At 42.3% G+C, this 22,091-nt stretch overlaps 1 protein-coding gene across 1 annotated transcript; it reads left to right on the top strand.

The window, feature by feature from the left end:
* Positions 1-1,609: 1,609 nt before the first annotated feature.
* Positions 1,610-20,677, top strand: entpd6 (ectonucleoside triphosphate diphosphohydrolase 6). Its single transcript, XM_069658543.1, has 14 exons — positions 1,610-1,696; positions 2,480-2,780; positions 4,954-5,030; positions 5,314-5,457; positions 7,531-7,606; positions 13,044-13,079; positions 13,398-13,486; positions 15,195-15,274; positions 15,378-15,442; positions 15,898-15,999; positions 16,109-16,249; positions 18,558-18,614; positions 18,969-19,081; positions 19,174-20,677. The coding sequence occupies exons 2-14, from the start codon at positions 2,525-2,527 to the stop codon at positions 19,255-19,257; spliced, it is 1,320 nt and encodes a 439-aa protein (XP_069514644.1). The 5' UTR covers positions 1,610-1,696; positions 2,480-2,524; the 3' UTR covers positions 19,258-20,677.
* Positions 20,678-22,091: the final 1,414 nt, after the last annotated feature.

The following is a 22,091-nucleotide window of genomic DNA, read 5'->3' as shown; positions in this document are numbered from 1 at the left end:
ATCCACAGCGTGTACCTGCTTACCAAATATGGTCTTCAGGCTCCCAAACCAATATGCCAAACTCAAAGCTTTAAAGCTTTAAAACTGTAGTCCACAAACCAACGGGCGGCGTAAAGGTCGCTATGTCTACTTTTTACAGTGTAGCAATACAACACCCCAAGTTGTTGTTTTCTTTTGTGAAAAGGTCACAGTTTTTTATCATCTCATCAGTTCATTAAAAGGACACTAAAGCTGTGTCTCAATTAGGGGGCTGCATCCTTGCGATGCGGTCTACAGAGGATTTGGTCATTCGTAGCCTGCGCGGCTCCTGTCCCCTAGCAACAGGTAGCTAGTGGGCTAATTAGCTTTCATAACTAACATCGCGTATCATAACCTTTTTAAAGATAATTTGTGTCAAGGCCCCTTTCTTTATTTTTCACATTTGTAACGCTAGCTGTTTTATTGAGTTGAAAAAAGTTTACATTTAAAGGTGTATTCCTTGGCCGCTTGAGAGTCCACCATCTTGTTTGAATTGGCGCACAATGAATCTCGGGATACGTTGGGCGAAAGATGCACCCAATGGATCCTTTGTGGCCCGAGAAAAGGAGGCACTTGTTGGCTGCATCTGATGGAGCCTTCAAAATGGGACAGCCTTCAACGTGCCGCTGTGATGCAATCGGCCTTTAAATACGTCCTCTGAAGGATGCAGTTCCTGAATTGGGACACAGCTTGCGTCTTCCACCAACCTGAGTAATTTTTCTATGTGCAACAGTTTGTTCTTCTTTCCCCCCGAAAGGCCTCAACACACACACACACACACACACACTCTCACATACACACACATTCTCTCTCTCTCTCCCCCTTTCTCACACACACACACACACACTCACCCACTCTCACCATATGGTGTGTTCACTGCCCACTCTCTGCAATCAATGGAGCAGCTTCCTCCCACCAGATTCCCCACAGACCCTCATCACACACACCGCTGTGTCTGATTGGCTGCTGCAGGTTAAAAGGGTGATGAGTGGCCTCGCACAGCTGCTGCTGACAGACGCAGAGAGAAAGACGAGGGAAATTTATTTTTCATACTTTTATTTGAGAAGCAGGCAGTTTGCAGTCCTGCTAGCATGCCCTACAGGATGCAGGATACATTACAGTCAGATGTTTAAATACAGTCTGATCAGCAGTGCAGCTAAACATAAAGTTTGTCCTGAGGGGGGTGCTACAGGAAAAGATCAAGGGGTCATTTAAATGTAAAGGGTTCATCCTCTGGCGAGGAAGGAGGTAACAAACAGCACTTTTTTTTTTTCAAAATCAGTAAATATACAGTTTTATTTTGTTTGCATAAGCAAATATCTTTTCAGCACAGATATAATAAATATTATAATGCTAATGTGATTTATAAAGCAATTATTTTTATTTAAGAGGGAACAAAAATAGGGTGGGCTGTCCTTGTTTTTATTTTTGCATTTAAATGTAATCCATAAACAATTGTATAGGCATCAATTTTGTTTATTTGTTTATTTATATATTTAATAAAACAAAAGTTTTCTTGCGCTCTCGTGTTTTCGGCCACGTTACCGCCGCCCTTCAGTGTGACGTCATCAGACCGCGCCGTGCTGTTGACATTAGAGTCCAGTAGTAAAGAGAAGAATGGAGACAAAAGTGAAGAAACTGTTTTTATAACGGAGCAGCGGCTGACGGTTTGGACTCGGTACGTAAACATATATTATCGCGGTTTGTTCTGTGCCAGAAACCGCTGTTTGACCGGCGAGAGGCTAGTCTTTTGTAAGTTTATCGCCTTCAAGCTAACCGGCTAATTGCGTTAGCATCTTGAAATCTAAACAACCTTCCAGTCTATTGTTGTTCCTTCTCTCAAGATATCTTAATAACGTCTGAAACAACTTTAGTGTGTTGTAGTCCTGTTCTAGCTACTCACTTCACATCGCAACTGATATTATTCTATGCCCAACTCCACTCAATTATCTGCTGATTTAATATCAGGTTACATCAAGGCAAAATTTAATGATGACTAATTTTCTGTAATTTCTCGAAGAAACTAAGTATTACTAACTTTTAAAAAGTCTCAATTTAAATATTCAGCAATTTAATGTTGGATCATTTAGCTTTTATCTTTAATACAAAACTTTGAACCAAACAAACACATGTCTCAATGTATTATTTAGGTAGGTGCCAAGTGGAAAGTGGCATAAAATTGAAACCAAATCAGCAAACAGTTATTCTGATAGGTCTGCAATAGATTTTTCACTAATGATATGGTTATTTCACATTCTCATATGTATTGAAAATAAAAGTCACAGATGCCCTTGGTTTACTTGATAAAATGTAGGACAAGTAAAAAAGAAATCTATTAGATAATGTTTAACAACAATTAGACAGACAAATTTAAACTGCATCAGTTACAGTTTGTAGGAGTAGTGGATACGTGTCTTGTTTGTTATGAATAATGAAGCACCTTATTTGATCTTGCCAGCAGGCTCTCAGGACGCATCTCTTGTAGCTCCACACAGAATGAGTCGCGATGAAGAGACCAAAGCTGGCTGGAGTTTTTCTCTGTGTGGGCTGCCTGCTCGCTTACCTGATGTTTGTGAAGCGGCACTACACCGCCACAAAGCCTGAGGCCTACAGACTACCTCCACACCACCGCCACGACTCAGCCCAGTTTGGAGGTGATAAGCCCGTCTCCACTGGACGGATTTTCCAATATGGCATCATGTTTGATGCCGGGAGCACCGGGACCAGAATTCACATCTTCAAGTTCCAGATAGAGAACAAAGGTAACGTAGAGGACAGATGGAAGAATTTAATGTCCTTTTGCAGGAATCAGAGCAGTTATGAGGTTTCAGACCAAACTCCATTCAGATACAAGCCAATTTAATCACCGCTGTATGCCATGGGGTACCAGCATGCAGAAAGTTCTGATGAAGAACAACAACGTTGTGTCTATAGAGGCATATCATGAGAGCACATTGTAGGAGTTTGCAGATGTAAAATTATTTTCTAACATGTATCAGCTATCCGCTGGAAGGCCACCCAGAGGGCGCTTTATCATTTCTTATCTACGACAGCTGCATCCATGAGGGCACTTTCACAGCATTCTTTCAGACTGTGTCTGATATATTCTAAAGACACAACAGGCTTTTAAATATGCTTATGTCACAAATATAGTAACAGCCTCTCTGCTCCTCTAGAGCAGCAGGCAAACAGCAGAAACTGCACACTAACCTTGTTTTTGTTTTTTTTATGCTGACGTTACTTGCTTATTCTTTCTGCTAGTGTTACTTTTTAAGTGCTTTATACTAGGGATAGACCGATTATCGGCGCCGATATACGACATTTTGACGCATATCGGCATCAGCGATAAGAGATCAATTTAAAACTGGGTTATTTTGGCTCTGATGCAGCCGCGCCTCTCTGTCTGCAGTCACTACTCTGTCTCCAGCACTGTCCCACCCACAGCACTGATTGGTTACACGCAGAGCCATGGCGCGGGTAACAGCCAATCAGCAGTGAAAGCTGTGCATGCAGAGTGCTCACACACACGGCGGAGAGGAGAAAAAGTTCATTTCTTTGCAAATTTTATTTAACTTTGTTTTATTTACTTTATAAAACTTCAGGAAGTTATTTATTTATTTAAATTTTCAGTTAACTTTATAAGAGATGCTGCTGACCCTGGGAACTCCCTGCGCTTTTTGTTTGTTTGTTTAATAAACATATGCTTAAAGGCATTTAAACAAAGTTTACTGCAAATAAATATCGGCTCCAAATATCGGTTATCGGCCTCCTTGACTACTAATAATCCGTATCGGTATCGGCCCTGAAAAAACCATATCGTCTATCTCTACTTTATACCAAAATTATTGTTTTTTAAAACTAACATTACTATAATTTCAGGTTTTCATTTGTTGTTTTAATGCCATAATTACTTCATATGAACCCAGACACGTTTCTTATTGTTAATGCTCATATTACTTTTTTATATGCAACAGAATTGTTTATTTTATTTTGTATCCCAACATTCCTCTTGTGCTTATTCTGTGTTTTTAACCTGAGCTGCTGGTTCATACTTCATACTACTTCATACTTTGTGTAGCCTGTGTTAGCATAATAATATGATGTAAGATACATATATATTTCCTGATAGTTTCTTTATCTCTAAATAATGACAATGTTTGTGTGTCACTTCATTTTTTGCCCCCTTGTTGCCTGTGCAGCCTGTGCAGCCTTGTAGGCTCCCTGTCTGTGAAACAAATCAACAAAAGTGATACTAAACTGAACCACTCAGATCCTGAAGGCTGGATCAGATGTTTGGAACCGAGACTGATATTTATTCCAGATATTAATCAGGATATCAGAAGTTAAACCTCTATAATCGATGCTAAATGGATTTATATGGATTCTTTCAGATTAAACTGAGATGTTTGTAAAGCAGACCTCACTGAGTTGCTTTTAGTGTATTTAAAATCCACACATGTTGGCCCCAAACATTAATTACCAGATGTAAATCCCAGCAGACAAGAGGAGCTTTCAGCCTGTAAGTCGTGCTCTGCTGTGGAGCTGCTGCCAGAGTCAAAATGGACACAAACTCATTACTGCGTTTTAGAGGTTTTAGGTTTATTAGGCTTAGAGAAAGTTTCCTGCAGAGCTCAGTCCAAATGCCTTCGTTATCGCATTTAACGGCTAAGCTAAATCACACAGGCTGAGTGCTGTTTTGGCTCCTTTGTTAGCATCAGAGCTAACCGGACTAATGGCAGCACCTGTTAGTTATGCAGACTGGGATTGTCATTAAGAGCTTAATGACAGCTCAAATGTCGGCACAGATCCCAATTATTAAGTCTTTGATTATTTCAGACAAGTGGAGAAAATATGAGCTCTTTATTATCTTTTAACCCGCAGTTTCTGTTAAAAGTTGTAAAAAAATGTTTTATACGTTTGTCTTATTTCCTGCAGAAGCTCCGAAGCTGTCCCACGAGACATTCAGAGCCATCAAACCTGGTCTGTCTGCATACGCTGATGATCCAGAGCAGGTACAGCTGACATCTCTACGCTTAAGCAACCTAATTGTACTAGAAGGGATAAGATTGCAGTTCAAGTGAATTTCAAATTAATATATGAATGTAAGTGGCCAAAATTTTGCTAATCAATTTCTTGTTTGACTTCCACTTGTCTAGCATATCATTGTCTCAGGTTTCAATCCAGAATACATTTCCATAAATCCAAAGAAAAACAGACTTATTATGTTCTTAAGTTCTCCTCAGTGTCAAATGAATCCAGTGATATACTGTATATTACTCCCCCGTGTGTGTCCAGTGTACAGCGGGAATCGAGGAGCTTCTGGAGGTGGCGAAGTCCAGCGTCCCACCCTCCGTGTGGACCGTCACCCCTGTGGTCTTAAAGGCCACAGCTGGCCTCCGCCTGCTGCCCGGAGAGAAGGCCAAACACCTGTTGGACAGGGTGAGACACTGACAGCATCTAGTTTACCTGCTGAACCTGAATCTGACTCACTTGGGTTGTTTTGCAAAATAAAACGCACCTGACCATGGAGGGACAGTAGCGGGCAGTAGCAGAAGTGACAGCAGCACAATGTTTTGTTGTTATGGTATTTAAAATAATCAGGTGGAGTATGCAATGATCAATAACCTCCTCGAGTTCTTCTTTCCTGTGATCTGGATCAAATTCAGCTGCTCTGCATTATGCAAGTGAGTTACTTTAGCTAATATCCTCATAGGCAGCTAATGCCTCCCTCCTCTGCCGCACCACATCTTCATCATCATCATCATAATCATCATCATGGCCAAAAACATAGCTTTTAAGTAATCAGTAATAACAGGACTACAGCAGTCAGCCAAAATGTGATTTAATCTGAAGCTTTGCTCTTATTATCAAACTCCTCCTGATGCAGCCAAACACAGAGCTGATTATGTACAGAGGGAGGGGGGGGCATTAGCTTTTACTCAATTATTGTGTGAGTTAAAATATTATGATATTAAAATATAATGTAATACGTGCACAATACTTCATGCTCAAACTATACTAGATTTTATATTCTGTGCTGTAGTGATTTACGATGCTAAATAGTATATACATATATATATATATATGTTTGAGGACTGTACAAACTTAAGGTGTGTACTTTACTTGAATCTTTCTACTTCCGCTACATGTGGGATGAAAACATTGTACTTTTCACTGCACTACATTTCAGTCAGAAACACTCTCGTCACAGATTCAACCATTTATTGCCAAAAGGAAATACAGTTATGCTAATGCTTGGCACTGATAGCTCCGCTCAGCATGCTACGGCTTTCCAGGGAACGCAATGCAAGAACCCCCCCCCTCCCCTTGGTATACAGAGTGGGCAAAAGGCTTCAGTGTAGCAGTGAGGAGTGAGAAGGAATTTAAATGGACCGCCTTGTTGTGAGAAGCGGCTGAGTACATGAGTAAATTCATATGTTTTGATGAGATGAGGCATTACTTGTTTTCTTTACTTTAAATATAATAATATATATATATAATAATTTTAATAGATAAAGAGGGGGTATTATGCTGTTTCACATTTTAAGACATGCTGTGTATATGATGTTACAATGTTGGATGTCCATGCTAAACGTGGATGAAGTTTCAAATCTGTAGGTAAAAGCAGGCTTCGGAGAGCTGGCCAATCAGAAGAAAGCGGCCTGGTAGGGGCGGGGTTTCTTAAAGGGTGTTACGTTCCCCTGAATGGGCTAGGGGATGAGGGGAGTAACAATAAATTAAAACCCAGGAAAAAGAAGGGATGAACAAAGTATAGGCAAAGTTGAAGGAGTTTATTAACAAACTAAAGCAAAAAGGAAACACAAAGCGAGCTTCTTCTAAACAAAAGAGAAGCTGTTCTATAAGACAAAACACTATAAACCAAAAACTGCAAATAACAATAAACACTAAGGCCTCGAAGAAACGCCCTCCTTCCACTGAAGGAGTAAACCTGAACACGAAGACGTCTGTCACACACACAGCCGAATGGCCCACTGGCTCTCGCTGTGTCCTCTCTGCTGCTCTTTATACTCCTGCCTGATTGCTGAATGTGAAACGGGTGAGCTTAATCACCTGCAGTGAAGGGAGAGCAGCACCTGAGGAGCAAACAGGAGAGAGAAACACAACACAAAACTACGGCACGTAACAAAGGGACAGAGCTGACTGAGTCGTTTCAGGCAAAGGCTGTATGAGGGCCTGCACAGAGTTTTTTATCTGTAAATGATGCTAAGCTACTCCACAGGTATCACAGAGTGAAATATGAAGCTTGAGTTAGCCCCCCTTTAAAGTTGAGCTTCATTTCAACTGTCTTTATAGTAACATCCTTTTTAATTAATGCATGAGTAATAATAGGGTAATGATAGATTTTTTTTATAGTGGAACATTTTTCAGCTTTGAATACTTTAATAACATTTTGATTACTTTTCATATATTTAGTGTAGTCACATCTTCAATGCAGGGCTATGACTTGTAACCGAGCTTTTTTACAGTGTAGTGTTTTTGCTTTGTGTCCAGGTCAGAGCGGTGTTTCTGGAGTCTCCGTTTCTGTCCAGAGACGACAGCGTATCCATCATGGACGGCACTGATGAAGGTACACTGTCTTTAAAGTAGCTCTAATGTTCAGCGTGAATGCAGAAACATGAATGGTCCATTTTCCTGGACAGTAAAGAGTTTATGGATGCTCGGTGAACTCTCGTAAGGTCTTGTTCTGAACATGATCCTCATCTCTTTATAAGTTTATTAGATTACAGAGAATTTGCGCTCCACAGCTCCTCATCATTTCATTTGTTTAATCTGTGAAGCAGCTCAGATGTGTCACTACACAGAAAACCCTCAGAGGTCCCGCTCTGATTTCCCCAACGAACACCGCCAACATGGAGGATTAAACAATATGGAGGATTACAAATTAGATGACGACTCATGTTGTCACGATAACAGTATTTCAAACTTTGATACGATACTAGTAAAAAAAACAATACTCGATACCTGTTTCATTACCACGGCAACCAAAAAAAAAGTGCTAGGAACAAATTATTTTTAAATTTCTTTGTTTTTAATTTCTCACCTTCAAACGAAACAGAAAAGGGCACTAAACACACAGCAGCACAAACCGTTATTAGTAATGAAAGGCTTAATGAGCAGGATTTTCCATATTAAAATATTCCCTCTTAATCATCACTCATAATACAGGAGAAGTGCAGTGTGGTGTCCGTATCTGTACGACCCAGCTCGTGAGGGATAAGGGAAGCAACAAAAAAAACAACTGTTCTTGGTACAGCAAAAGTTATTTATTTGCAAAGAAATCAAATTAATTGACAATAACAAATGTGACTGAAAGGGCCTGTGGGTGCTGCTCAAATCAATAAATAAGTAGAACAAAAAGAGGACTCTGAAGTAAGGTAAAAAATCTCTCTCACTATCCCCGAACTAAACAACAAGTGAACAGCACCCCTAAACCTAGTGTGTCTAACAAACAAATGATCATAAGTGAGCGTGTGAATCCTAAAATAGCCCGAGCCCAGTCCGGACAGAACGCGTGCCTCTTAGAAGACTGATTCACTAACAATTAGAAAAGCTAACAACACGAGAGGCAAAGACGGTGAGCTGGTGTGCCTCCATGACAAGCTGCACAGGTGCTTAAAGGGGGGAGTTGGCGGGTGCTCTCTCCTTATTGGTGGATCGTTCCTGCTGCGCACCAATCAATGTGTTCCAACCAGTAGCACATGTGGATGAGACCTCCGGCCTAGATGACACACCATGCACTAACACAAACACGTAGACACAATGTACATGTTAAATTTTTAATCAAATTAACTGCTCACAATTAAAATTAAATTTAGAGTTCTCCTGCTTGTGGAGCCGGGCCAGCGGTGTCTACATGTACCAGGATGCTTTGCACTTTGCGACAGCCTTGACTTGCTCTGCTGCATTTCTTCAAATGTTCTTTGGCTGGAATAAAAGTGGCTGAATATCCAGTCAGCCACATCACTGTAAGACATATCCTCGCCCATAACCTCATTCTTTCTACCGGATACTAATTCTCGTCAAATGCCTGCACTAATGCTGAAAAACAGCAGTAAAGGAATTTTTCACACTATATGCTGACAGAGAAAGAAGGTTGGAAATCAGATTCTTTAAAGTCGCTTTCCCACTGGACAAAAAACCCGCTAACACCTGCCTTTTTTAGCTTAATGGGAAAGGTTACAAACGGCATTCAGACCCGGGTCAAATGACTCTGCAGTAGACCCGGGTAATCACCTCTAGTCCGATCTGCATTGATGGGATCACAAAACCCGTGTTGACACGCTGATCTCCATCCTCTTTCCGGCGCGATGCTATGATCTGTCGGTAACTTCTGCGACTCCTCCTTCATCTCAGCAACAAACTCTGCTCGTCTCCGTCCGAGCAGCGCTCGAACATCGTTCCAAATTTGTCGGGGCCAAGTTTGCTAAACAGACTCAATGAGTAATAGATACAATAAAGACCTAACCACCGTAACATCTTCACTGTTTACTAACCCTGTCTCCAGCGCGTTTGTGACGTCAGACGGTGACGCAGCAGAAAAGAGACCGACGGGAGTGTCGTTCACTGGCAATGGGAAAAGAGACAATCGGCATTTAAAAGCGGGTCTTTCCGAGTTCCCTGTCAACACGCTAAATTTAGGTGGGAAATGGGTATAAACTTCCTTCAGGGTTTTTCCCGTCTTGATAGAATTGCAGAATGAACATTCAATGATTGACGGCTTCCTCAACTCGAGTATTGATATCATCCCTGCTGGATCCAGATGTGGACCCCTCAGCTCCAGCATGTCCAGATGTTTAGGGCCCATTATCCAGCCGTCCCTCCTCCTTATTGGCGGGTCAGAGTTTCGGCCTTGCTGTGACCTCTCTTCTTCTCTGCCATCACCATGAGCTCGGCCGCACTAATACCATTGTTGGTGGATATATATAGGAATCACATGTAGGTTCTGTGTTTTAAATGCTCGCTCTGTATGGACCCCAAGCTCTCCCACATATAATCCAATCCTTTTAAAGTAGTTCATACAAGCAATTATGGCCATGTGGGATAATGTCCCACTTAATCTTAAAGGGGGAGGGAGGGAGGACGATTATCTCCCCCCCTCTCAGTTTATTTCTGAAGCTGAAATGTTTTCTCCTTCCCTCTGAGTGGGATCAGATCGTTACTCCGCTCATCTTTTGATGATTAGTGAATTAACTTCTTATCCCGCTCCACTTTTCGTCCAGTCAGCGAGCCACTAATGGACAGATTCCTCCGCCATCGCTGCCACGCCGGTCCTTTCAGGAGTCTAACCGGCTTCCATCAGCCTTATTATCGCACAGATATTTTGCCGTTCTTTGCCCGGATGCTTATCCCTCGCTGAGATTACCCTCCGATCGTCCTGAATGGAGGCGACTTATTGTTAATGCAGATCTCTGAGTGGTTAGTGGGGGGGCCGCAGGGTGCTAAGTGCCGGTGTTTAGCCTCCCGACCTAAAGCCGAGTCTCTCTGCGTACTTGTTTGTTTTGTTTGGCAATTGCTTCTTAGTGTCTCTGCCTAAGAGTTTTACAGTAAAGCTTCTATGATACAGTTTCTATCAAGCCCTTTAATCACCCACTTCTGCATGCAGACCAGGTCAGAGGTCGCTGGTAAAAGGCACTAATGCATGCAGCTGAGTGCAAATATTCTGCCACAGACGCTAATGTCGTCTTTGATTTGACCTGAATGAGCCGACCCTCAGAGAGCTCACAGCATATTCCTCTTTATATCTTTAGCTTGGACTTTAGTTTCATTCGGAAATCATTTGTTTTACGCTGCTTCTACAAACCCCCATACATAGGAACACAGGAGGAGGGCACTATCGTTCATATTGATCAGTCAATTAGCAGAAAAGTAGTTAAAACAGTGTTGGGTGACGTTTTACATACAGGCCTCTGATGTCCTAAGAATTTCCATGGACGTTCCTTAACAAGAAGCACGGGGTTGGTGCAAATTAGAAAAAGAAAATCAGTTTAAGTCGAAGGAAACACTGAACCAAAAGGTCCGTGTCAAGCTTTCATTCAAGACATATTGCACCAGGTTGGACCCCTTTTGCCCTTCCTTAATTCTTCGTGGCAGACAATGAATAAGGCGCTGAAGACATTCCTCAGAGATAGTTGTCCATATTGAAATAATCTCACAGCACTTTCATGATTCAAATCTTCTATTCCACCACATCACAGAGGTTTTCTGTCGGACTAGAATCTGGTAACTGTGGAAGCATTTTGAGTACATTAAATTACAGTGGGGGTCTTAACCTGATTCAGAATTTAGTCAGCAGAATCAGATTTGGCTTTTCAGTATGAAGCTTTACCCCTTTTTACATTGCCAGTTCAAGGCGGGATTATTACGCCTACATGATGTTCCGTCTTCTATGTAGAACGCACGGAGGCAGGATGGTGGGGCGAAGTCGTTCCGCCTCTAAGCCGGCATCGGAGGTAGTAACAGAGGCGAAACAGCGGAGCCAGCAGGACTGAACAGCGCCATGTGTGTGTGTATTACACCTCGCGCATGCTTTGCTTCCGCAGCGCTGGAACGCTGTAAAAACAGTCACTGAGGCGGCTTCACGCCGGCATGGCTTGGTCTAATGTGAAATGACAAAGGCTGCATGACGGCAGAGCGTTGTTACGGCGCTGAGGTGGAATGGTAGTGTAAAAAGGGCTCAGTGATTTCTTTTACCTGTGGGATGCAGACTTATAAGAGTTTCCCGCAGGCGATGGCTGTCAGCCTGATCATTACCAGCTGCCTTCTTTCTTAAAACTTCAAGTCATGTCACAGTTTGTTTGTTTTTTTATCTACATTGTTTAACCAGATGAGAGATTTGAATCAGCAGACGTCTGGATCTTAAGTGATCAGAGAAAAGAACTGAGATGAAACTTGTGGCAGCTAATCTTCAGCCCCCCCAAAGCTAAAGAGCGCTGAAGGAAGTCAGACTAGAAAAGAAACTTTTATTCTATTTTCACTGGATGTGATCTACATAATTGTTTGTTTTGGAGAGGAGGAGACCTCGGATAATTCTGCTCATGTTAAAAACCTTGTGACCGCTGAGGACTCATTTACATCCTGCTCTGTGCACAAAGACACAGCTAAACATGCACAGATCGGGTCTTTTCACCCTAACACTTGAATCGTCGACTTTTAGGGGGAAGCTCAAATGAATTCACTTACGTGTTCAAGAAAACAGTTTGAGATTTGTGACATGGTCATTATCCTGCTGTGAGTAGGTTCATACAGAGATGGACACGGTCAGCAAAAACACTGAGGCATGTTCAGGTGTTCAAATAATACTCAGTTGGTTCTGAGGGGGCGAAAATGTGCAGATCACCACACCATCACATCAGAAGCAGCCTGGCCTGCTGATACAGGGCAGGATGGATGCAATCCACCAAACTCTGACTGACCCTGATGATCATAAATGAAGTATCATCAGACCAGGAAATATACATCCTATTGTCCTGCTTTGGTTTAGCCTGTGCCCACTGTAGCTTCAGTTTTCCATTGGTTTGTGGGCCCCTGTTTTAAAGCCTCATTTTGGCAACATCTTTTTTTTTTTTAAAGCCAAAAGTGACCATATTTGGACAAGAGGGTGGACAGAGATTGCTAGCTTCTATTCTGATTGACTGGTCGCTGTGTTATCGACTTATCACAAGGTAGCCTCGCCCTGAAGCAGCAAACCACAGTCTACAAAATAAACATCATGTTTTATTGATAAAGACTTAAAACTAGTGATTGAGACCATAAACTCAATAGGTAAATGTTAACTGAGGTGATACACAGAGAAGAAGGCTCTCATCCTCTTCTGTACCGTCACTCCTTTTTGCAGCCAGTCGAGTCGCCCCCTTCTGGCCACTACATAGAATGCAGGTTTAATGCACTTAAGCTTTGGCTTCACTTCCAGGCTTCATCCACTTCTTACATTCAGTCTGTTGCTGCCAGGTGTTTCTATATTTTACTCACCTGTTGATTCAATCCTGTTTCTTTTTTCCATTCAGGGATCTCTGCCTGGATCACTGTCAACTTCCTGACTGGTGAGAATACAAAATATAAACTACACACGTATTCATAAATGACATGACATTTCTTTTAAAATATTCTTGATCGCAGTAGAAAAATAAATGTGTGTTTTCAAGCATGTGTGGTTGTGAGGTTGTGTGTTTTTTTTTTTACTGTCTGTGTGTAAAAACAGATTAATAGGAACAAGAAATAGTGATAACCTGTTATTGGATTATACCACAGCTCTCTCTGTCTCTCTGTTTTTCCTAATCTGTCTATTTTTTCTCTCCTTTCTCCCCCTTCCCCCATCGCGACGCCCCTCCCTTCCTCCCTCTCTCTCTCTCTCTTTTCAGGTGATCTTCACGGTGCTGACTCGCCCACAGTGGGGATGCTGGATTTGGGGGGTGGCTCCACTCAGATAACCTTTAGCCCTCAGGACGAGGTGAGGGTGATCATTCAGCATAGACACAACTAAAAGAGAGAGGAAAGAATAATGAGGATTGGTGGAGAGAGGAAGACTCTCTCTCTCTCTCTCTCTCTCTCTCTCTCTCTCCTCTGTCATAACGAAGGCGACTCTGTCAAACTACCAGGATGGCTCGATCTTAGAGGCTTTAATCTGTAAATGCCCCGCTAATCCCAAATAAACACCCTCACATCAGGAGGGGGGGTAGAAAGGGAGAAAAGAAGGGGGGGCTGTTTGTTATGTAGGTCAGGCTGTGTACATGACGGATTGAAGAGCAGTTCAGCATGTCGTCAGATCTCCGCTCAGACCGCTACCCAAGATATTCTCCTTCTTTTCTTTCTGCAGATTCTTCTTGTTTCCCCTGCTCCTTATTCTTCGTTCTCTGCTTCTTTTGCTGCCAGCGCAGATTCTTCTTCATCTTCTTCATCTCCTTCTCTGCTCCCTCCTTTACCACTGTTGCATCTTCTTCTTCTTCTGCTTCTTTTCCTTCCTCTCAGAGACCTCCTTCCTTTCCTCGTCCTCCTCCTCGTCTGCTGCTGTGTTGCAGATCCTCTGTAATAATTCCAGTGAGGGGTCTAAAAGGGGATGGGAGGGGGGAGTTTAAGGAGAGGAAAGATTAGAGGCTGATGTCTTTGAACCAACTAACTCTTATTCCTCAAAACACAAGATCCACTCATTGGTTTCTAAAGGGGCGTTTGACTGCATCACATTGGCGCCATCAACTCTGTCGCCTTGACTCTCAGCTCAGATCCTCGCCGCCAGTTGGCAAAGTGAAGAAAGTAGCTCCAAATAATTAAGGCCAGTAAAGCCAATAAAGAGTCAGGGAGAGTTTTAATTTTTTTAAAATAGAGTGCCTTTGAGTTTTCTTGTGACGTTAAAGTCTGCTTGTATCCCTGTCCAAAGTTCCTCAAACTAACTCCATTTGAGTTCAGCACTCCTGTCCTAACATTTTTCTTCCCTAAAAACAAAGACTTCCAAACATGGCCAATTATTGCACCCTGCAATGGAAACAAGGCTTCATTCAGATATAGACTCCTTAACCTCTGTGAGCTCATATATGAACCCTGCAGACAGTGTTCAAGCTGAGTTGGAGCTGGAGAATCACTGTGAAGTTACTGTGCTGCTAAATGAGTTAGCTTAAAGACCCCCTCCAGTGAAGTGTTTAACCCTGTAAACATCTCCATGTGGGGATATCAGGGACAACAACAGCAGTCATCGTCTGCTTTTAAACTGCAGTGTACCAAGGACAGGCTGAACAACACGTTAATGGACGGGGTGACGCTATGCATATCATTATGTGTAACCTATGGCAACCACTTTGGCGATGAGCGAGCCAGCTGTAACCGTCATCGTAATTTTTGCAAACTCACTACAGACTACTAACATTAACGTTACGACTACTGAATACAAAATTTCAAGCTAGCTAAGTTTCAACAAGTTGCCACTAAGCGACGTGTTGAGTTTTCAAGACGGCGGGGGCGGTTGTACATTTGCATAGTGGGCGGGGCCTATGCAGGAGATGCCTTGGGAGGATTTTTACAAGGTGATTAAACGTATTTTGCAGAAAAAACTCATTTCAAGCAGAGTAGTTTATATGTCTTAGAACATGACTGGAGCTGCTCTTTATGTTAGCTTATGGTGCTAGCTTTGAGTCAAATCTCTGATCACTCTGTATTTCTGTGTGCAGAAAACCATCCAGACCTCACCCATCGATTACATCAGGTCCTTTCAGATGTTCAACAACACACACACTGTCTACACTCACAGGTACACACCAACACATACACTTTAATTTATTTCTTTAGGCCCTTAAAATTGATCACAGCATTTATTCTTGTCAGTCTTCTGATTTCCTGTCTTCTCTCTGCAGTTATCTGGGTCTGGGTCTGATGTCGGCCCGACTCGCCGTCTTAGGAGGTGTCGAAGCTTCCCCCTGTGCGTACCTCAGCCTCATTCATACTTTTTTTTTCTTCTAGTTTCAATTTGCTTTCATCTCTGCCTTTTATACCCCCCCCCCCAACAACCACCACCTCGTCCTCTCAGATAAATAAGCCATTATCTAATCTTTTAATAACACACAGCAAGATTAATTCCTTGCCTGCCAGCTGTTGCTGCGATTTAGCTGCTGTAAGAAGCTGCAGCACAGATCCACCCTGCTGCCTGTCTGTGTGTCCCTCTCTTCTGTCTGTCTGTCTGACAGTTTGACTTACTGTCTGTATGTTCAAAGACCAGACAAAATAACAGACACATTTAATTCTAGTCTCCATCTTTCGAAGAATCTTATATTTTTTCCCCCTATGTAATCATCATTTATTTGAATTCTATTTCATTTGCTATATTAATACAGTGTGTCTGTGTGTGTGTGTGTGTGTGTGTGTGTGTGTGAGCAGTAGGGGGCAGCACAGAGCTGGTCAGCCCCTGCCTTGCTCCAGAGTACTCGGGCAGTTGGGAGCACGCTGACATCTTCTACACTGTGAAGGGACAGAAGGCAGGTACGGTCAATGCATGGATTTGATTGGTTGTTTCTTGTTTTGTTTTTTGGATTACCCATCATGCAGTTGGAGCGTGTAGGAACCTTGTGGCTGTGTGTGTTTGTTTCAGGGGAGCCTGTTTACGAGGCGTGTCTGAACAAAGTGGAGAAGGTTCTGTACAGGAAGGTGACGAAGGCGTCAGAGGCAGCAGACGTGGACTTCTACGCCTTCTCCTACTACTACGACCGAGCTGTCGACCTCGGAGTCATCGGTAGGACGTTAATGCTAATGCTAATGCTAAACCCTGCACCTTGCCTGCAGGCTACAGATCTCTCTCTCTCTTCAAGTCTCTGATGGAGCTGAAACTCTCTGATTGAATCATGATGAGTTTAGTTCTCTGCAATCTCGGATCCGGTGAACGTGCCGGGCGGTAAGCGATAAATTACTTCCCGTCAAGACTTCCTGTTCCGCGTGCTGCATTGTTACAGAAAGAGAAACGTTTCCTTGTGATTGACTTGTTATTAACGGGTCTTATGTTTGCCGAAATGTCAACATCATGGTTCAGATTTGAAAGGAGTAAAAATTCAAGCTTTGTCAGGTCTGTCCTCAAGAGGAGAAGAAAACTTTTAAAATGCTCGTTTGTTGAACGGAGGTCGGATCAATCGGATGCATTCGAGGAAGTCGGGAAATCTGACCGTCAGCGGCCTTCATGACACAGCGTCAAGGGAATGTATCCCAAGTTGAATTTTATATATAGAACAGATTGTTAGCTGAACTTGCTGCAGGTGTCTGTTTATAGAGATTAATAAGAAGCTAAATCGTCGTCAGACGACGCTGATGGGAGCCGGGAAGTCATTACGGCGGATTACGTTCCGCCTGCTTTTGCTCTTCTCACGGACTGTTTTTATGCATACGCCGCAGCCTGCTGATACGTGATTGGTCAATATTACTCGGTTTACAAGCATAGTTCAAACGGAAACCGGAATAGTTGCCTTCCCGGAAATCGACGTCCCTGCCTACAGATTCTACTGTGTAGACTATTCTACTATGTAGAATCTGTAAATAGAGATTAAGTTCTTTGCTATGGAAACCATTTTGAATTCACTACAGCTCTGATTCACACCTTGTACTGGTAAATGGTAAATGGACTGTACTTATATGCTCTGCCTTTGTGAGAAACTTGGGGTTCAGTGTCTTTCACAAGGACACACGACATGTGACTGTAGCAGTCAGTGATCGAACCCCCAACTTTCCAATTGAGAGGCGACCGACTCCACCACTGAGCTGCAGCCGCCCCGGGTCTTTCTACGGCTACAGTTGGCTAAGATTCATGGGTATTGTAGTATTTAGAGATACCTCTGAGTGGGAGGTGAAATAAGGCCTGTGTTCATCTGTCCGGTTCAAAAGTTAGGACTACCACAGCTTTTTAATCTGATGACAATAATTCATGTTTCTGCCAACACAGTTTTTCGCATCAAGCTCACTTTACAGCAATACAATTTAGTGATTAATCAACTACAGACCAGGTCAGCCACTACAGACAAAAGAGCTCTTCTCCCAGCAGACATTTTCACTTGTCACAGCAGGCAAAACACAGGTTACAAATAACGGTACTGATGGCCCTGCTCTGTTCAGGTGTCCCAGTAAACTAAGACAGAGCGTTGAGATGCTCACTAGCATTATTCTGTTTTCATCTTCCTGTTACATGATCATAACAGCATCCAGGAGTCTGACCAGCTGTGTCCAGGGTTGTGTTTTTTACCCGCGCGCACAACTCCAAAAATAAGTTAGAAAGTATTGTTTTGGGGGCACGGCAGACAATGAAATCCAGAAAAAAACAGAAAGCTCCGGCACTCACAGGATCAAGTAACTTTAATGTGGGTCACAGATGAACACGTTTCAGCTCTTATGCCGTCTTCAGCATACTAAGGAGAACAAAGGAATTGATACATATACCCAGGTGAGACGAAATGAGTGAAAGGGCCGCCCCGCAGGAAGGAAGGAACGCGGGCAGTGTCTCCATACAAAGACAACTTTTCACTTTCTACAAATAACATGGACAGATCCCTTACTAAGCCAAATACATGGCAGAAAATATAAACAAACATTTCTTTGCTTCTACAGACAGTCAATTAGTAGATAGGGGTTTTTTTTATTTCCACTGTTCAGGTGGAAATGATATGCCACATATCCTGGTATCTAGGATCTAGCTTTTGGAGTATCCTGGTTTCCTGTGTTTCACATGTTAACATCACCTGTTGGTTTATAAGCCAACTTTAGTTCATCAGTAGAAACCATGATCCTGTGTCATGTTACCATCTCATCCTGGTTGATGCAGGTCTAACCTCAGGTAATAAAAAGAAATATCTGAACGTGCAATGATGATGAACGCTGTTAGGAAAAGTCTGGTTTAGCAGTGAACCTGAGGCAGAGGTGTTCAGGAATCACACAGACCAGAGGAAAATACTGTTATGATAATGTAAACTTTGGTTTCGGTTTCTCATGTAACATTACTTCCATATAAGATCTAAACCAGGATCCAATGATGTGGTCTTTCATCTGATGTTTTCTGTGTTTAGAGGAGAAGAAGGGAGGAACCATTCAGGTGTCAGATTACATCAATGCTGCTAAAAGAGGTGAGAGGGCGCCACCTGGCTGTACACACCCTGAACTGCACTTTATACTTAAGACTTTTCTGACATCATACAGTCGTTGTCTTTAATCAGGGTTTCTTCACTGAATGGAAAAGTCTTGAATTTGATTTTAGTCAATTCCAGGTCTGAGAAAAGAAAAGATGTGAAGAGGAAAACATCTGTTTTCCGACATTTGGCCCTATTCTGTTTTCTTTGCAATTAATATTAACGTTGCCACAAATAAACACATGCAAAGCTTAACACCGATTTGAATGCAGGAGGGCTTCTTGCTCTACACTTCCTGTAGGTCATGTTTTGTAGATCTGCTGTAATCTATAATCTGTTGTGTTGTTTCAGTGTGCAGCGGTTTGTCCGTCAGTCCTCCACAGAGCCCCTTCCTCTGTCTGGACCTGGTCTACATCTCAGTCCTGCTGCAGGAGCTTGGATTCCCCCCACACAAACAGTTCAAGGTGAGGACCGCCACAGTGTGGACCAGAGTGTGGACCACCAGGCAGGCTGCGGTGTGTTTAATCAACCTGTCCTCTGTGTGTGTATGTTGCAGCTGGCCAGGACGATCAACCAGGTGGAAACCAGCTGGGCTCTTGGAGCGACTTTTCATTACATCGAGTCATTGAAGGGACACTGAAGCTTTTATTTTGAAAAGCCTCACAATAGCACAAACATCCTGAATGCTCTAAGTGAGCTTCCTGAAGATCCTCAGACTGAACAGTGACCTCATACAGAACCAAAACTCCACAGCTCTCACATGTGTGCAGAGCCTGACATCTGAACCTGAACCCCCTGCTGCTATTGGCCGGCCCCAGGTGATGTCACTCTGGACCAGAAACAGAACCAACCTGACCCTGAATGTCCATGAACTAAGATGCTTTTATGCCCAGAACTACGGCTTCTGACGAAGCTTCTGACCTACACTCAACACTGCACCTGAAGGCAGCGCATGTTGGACAACTGAAGCTGCTGTTGCTAACATCTTGCTAACGTCCAAGTCATTCACCAAATTTCCTCCAACTTTCAGAGGTGCTGTTTGGACCTGAGGTGCATTCACAAGAATCTTTACAGTTTGAATCTCATTTGTCCGATTATTTTTGACACCACATGAAGGCAGGATGCAAGAAACATCATCTAATGCCAAAGACCAGCAAACAGCAGCACATACTTTGGTACCTGCTCTTCGCCTCTCAGGCTACGCACACTTAACAGCATGACATCACACCTGAGCAGCCAGTCAGGTGCTCTCGCTCTGCAGCTTTACAAACTCTTCAGGTGGACTTTGCTGCAGTTAGGTTCAAATTTAAACTTAAAGATACGAGTCATGTTCGTATCTTCTCTATTTTTTTAAACACTGACCTCATGGAAACACTCTTCACCACAGTCGACCTCTGACAGCTGCACGTTATCAGTTCACAACCAGAGTTTTAAGCTCTTTTTATCTTTATATCCTCTCTTCAGTATTTAAGTTCTTATATCTTTTGTTACGTGTTATAAAGGTTGAAAGCAGCATGTTTTACAGTGAATCTGGTGATAGTTTGTACTTATGAATGTTTGTGCCAAAAATCGGAACAGTTTCTAACAGAGTTTAGTTTTTGCCAGTGTCCTCTGAAGGGGACACAAAATACATTTTAATGTGTGTTCACTCTCACTGAGTTCAACTTTGGTCAGTGCACTTTTGACCCCAGATTTCATCTTAAACGTTATGTCAGGCTGTTTTAAGAGAATGTAGTGGTGTTCATTTTAACACGATCACATGAAATCATACGGACTGATGTAACTTTCAAATGGAAGACAATGGCTTTAATATCTCACGTTAGATTAATATTTGGTCTGGTTTAACTGCTACAAAGATGAGTTTGTCATCTGAAACCTCACATGTTCACGCGAACGTCTCTGACCTCATGATGTCAAACTTGATCTGTTCTGTTTTCAGCGACAGCGACTCTGATTGTTTCAAATCTGAAGGATCTCCTGTTTTTAACATTTGTGTGTGTTCGGTACGAAATCTGCAATAAACAAACGTGAATGCCTTTCTAAACTTTCAAATAAAGACTTTGTAATGGTTTTAAGTCTGCAGTTTATCGATCCAGTCTCAAAGTATAGTGAGAGCAGAGGTTGTGTGCAGTCCAGATTTGAAAAGCTCAAATTGTACTGAATGTACTTTGTTTCTTTATACCACTGCTAAATTTACACTGAGTGATAAAACACATCAGAATCAGAATCAGGTTTATTGCCAAGTAGGTTTACACATACAAAGAATTTGTTTTGGTGGTTTTGGTGCAGAACAATTAACACACAACTAGAATAAAAATAAGTAAAAGACTTCAATAAAATAAGATAAAAAATAGGCATAGCTAGTAGTTAGTCTTTTTCACAGACTGTATATAAGAAGTCAATCTATCCATTGGCTTTAGTCTGACCACGATATAGCCTCTGGGGACAACGGTGAACATGTCGGGCGTATCTGGTTGAGCTAGCAATGGAGAAAAAGAAATTTCAACGTCATGATGCAGATCTGTAAAAAGTAAAAATGAAGCTTTGTCAGGTCTGTCCTCAAGAGGAGAAGAAATCATCTCTTAAAATGCTTGTTTGTTGAACGGAGGTCAGATTGATCTGATGCATTCAAGGATATCAGGAAATCTGAACAGCTTTCGTGACACCACTTTGGGAAATTTATCAAGTTGAATTTTTGATCTAGAATAGGTTGTTAACTTTACTTGCATCAAATATCTGTTTATAGAGATGAATAAGAAGCTAAATCATCATCAGATAGCTGCTGATGGGAGTCGGGATGTCATTACGGCGGATTACGTTCTGCCTGCTTTTGCTCTCCACACGGACTGTTTTTCTACGGCCTGCTGATACGTGATTGGTCAATACTACTCAGACAACAAGCATAGTACAAACAGAAACCAGAAGATTCGCCATCCCTAAAATCCACGTCTCTGCCTACAGATTCTACATTTCTCTGTAGAATCCGAAATAGAGATTACTAAGAATTATATGTTGTCTCCAGTTTGGAAAAGGGATGCAGAAAGGGCCGACTGGTTCACTGGTTGCTGTCTGATTTTACTGAAGTCTATGACAGATAACCCTACTACTCACTTCAGTTATTACCTCAGGAAACATTTTCACAATGAGGTCATGGTCTCAATCACTAGTTTTAAGTCTTTTTTATTACAGCATGATGCTCATTTAGAAAAGTATAGTCCCAATTAGACTAAATAGACAGGAAGTGCTACCTGTGGTTGGCACTGAGGTGGCGGTTGTTTATTGCTTTAGCAACTATATTTTGTTTAAACTGGTTTTCCACTAGCTAAAACGAGCATCCCAATGTACAGCAGTTACTGTGAATTACACATACACCTTGCTAACCAAGCTAGTGCTATTATACTGATAACTTAAGGTTTGCTTAACCCTCCCACTGCTGGCTCCATCCTCTCGTCCAAAAAAGGTCACTTCTGCTCC

The sequence above is a fragment of the Semicossyphus pulcher genome, unplaced genomic scaffold, assembly GCF_022749685.1.
Source record: "Semicossyphus pulcher isolate SPU_LCO1_2020_fin unplaced genomic scaffold, fSemPul1.0.p SCAF_12, whole genome shotgun sequence".
In the NCBI taxonomy this organism is placed as follows: Eukaryota; Metazoa; Chordata; class Actinopteri; order Labriformes; family Labridae; genus Semicossyphus; species Semicossyphus pulcher.
Note: the sequence above shows the minus strand (reverse complement) of the source record. Positions and strands in the feature narration are given on the sequence as shown.

Bases quoted from the DNA above. Each gene is read 5' to 3' on its own strand.
- entpd6 (XM_069658543.1), top strand. From the start codon at position 2,525: ATGAAGAGACCAAAGCTGGCTGGAGTTTTTCTCTGTGTGGGCTGCCTG. The intron at 5,031-5,313 runs GTACAGCTGACA...GTGTGTGTCCAG, and splicing joins ACGCTGATGATCCAGAGCAG to TGTACAGCGGGAATCGAGGA. The intron at 5,458-7,530 runs GTGAGACACTGA...CTTTGTGTCCAG, and splicing joins CCAAACACCTGTTGGACAGG to GTCAGAGCGGTGTTTCTGGA.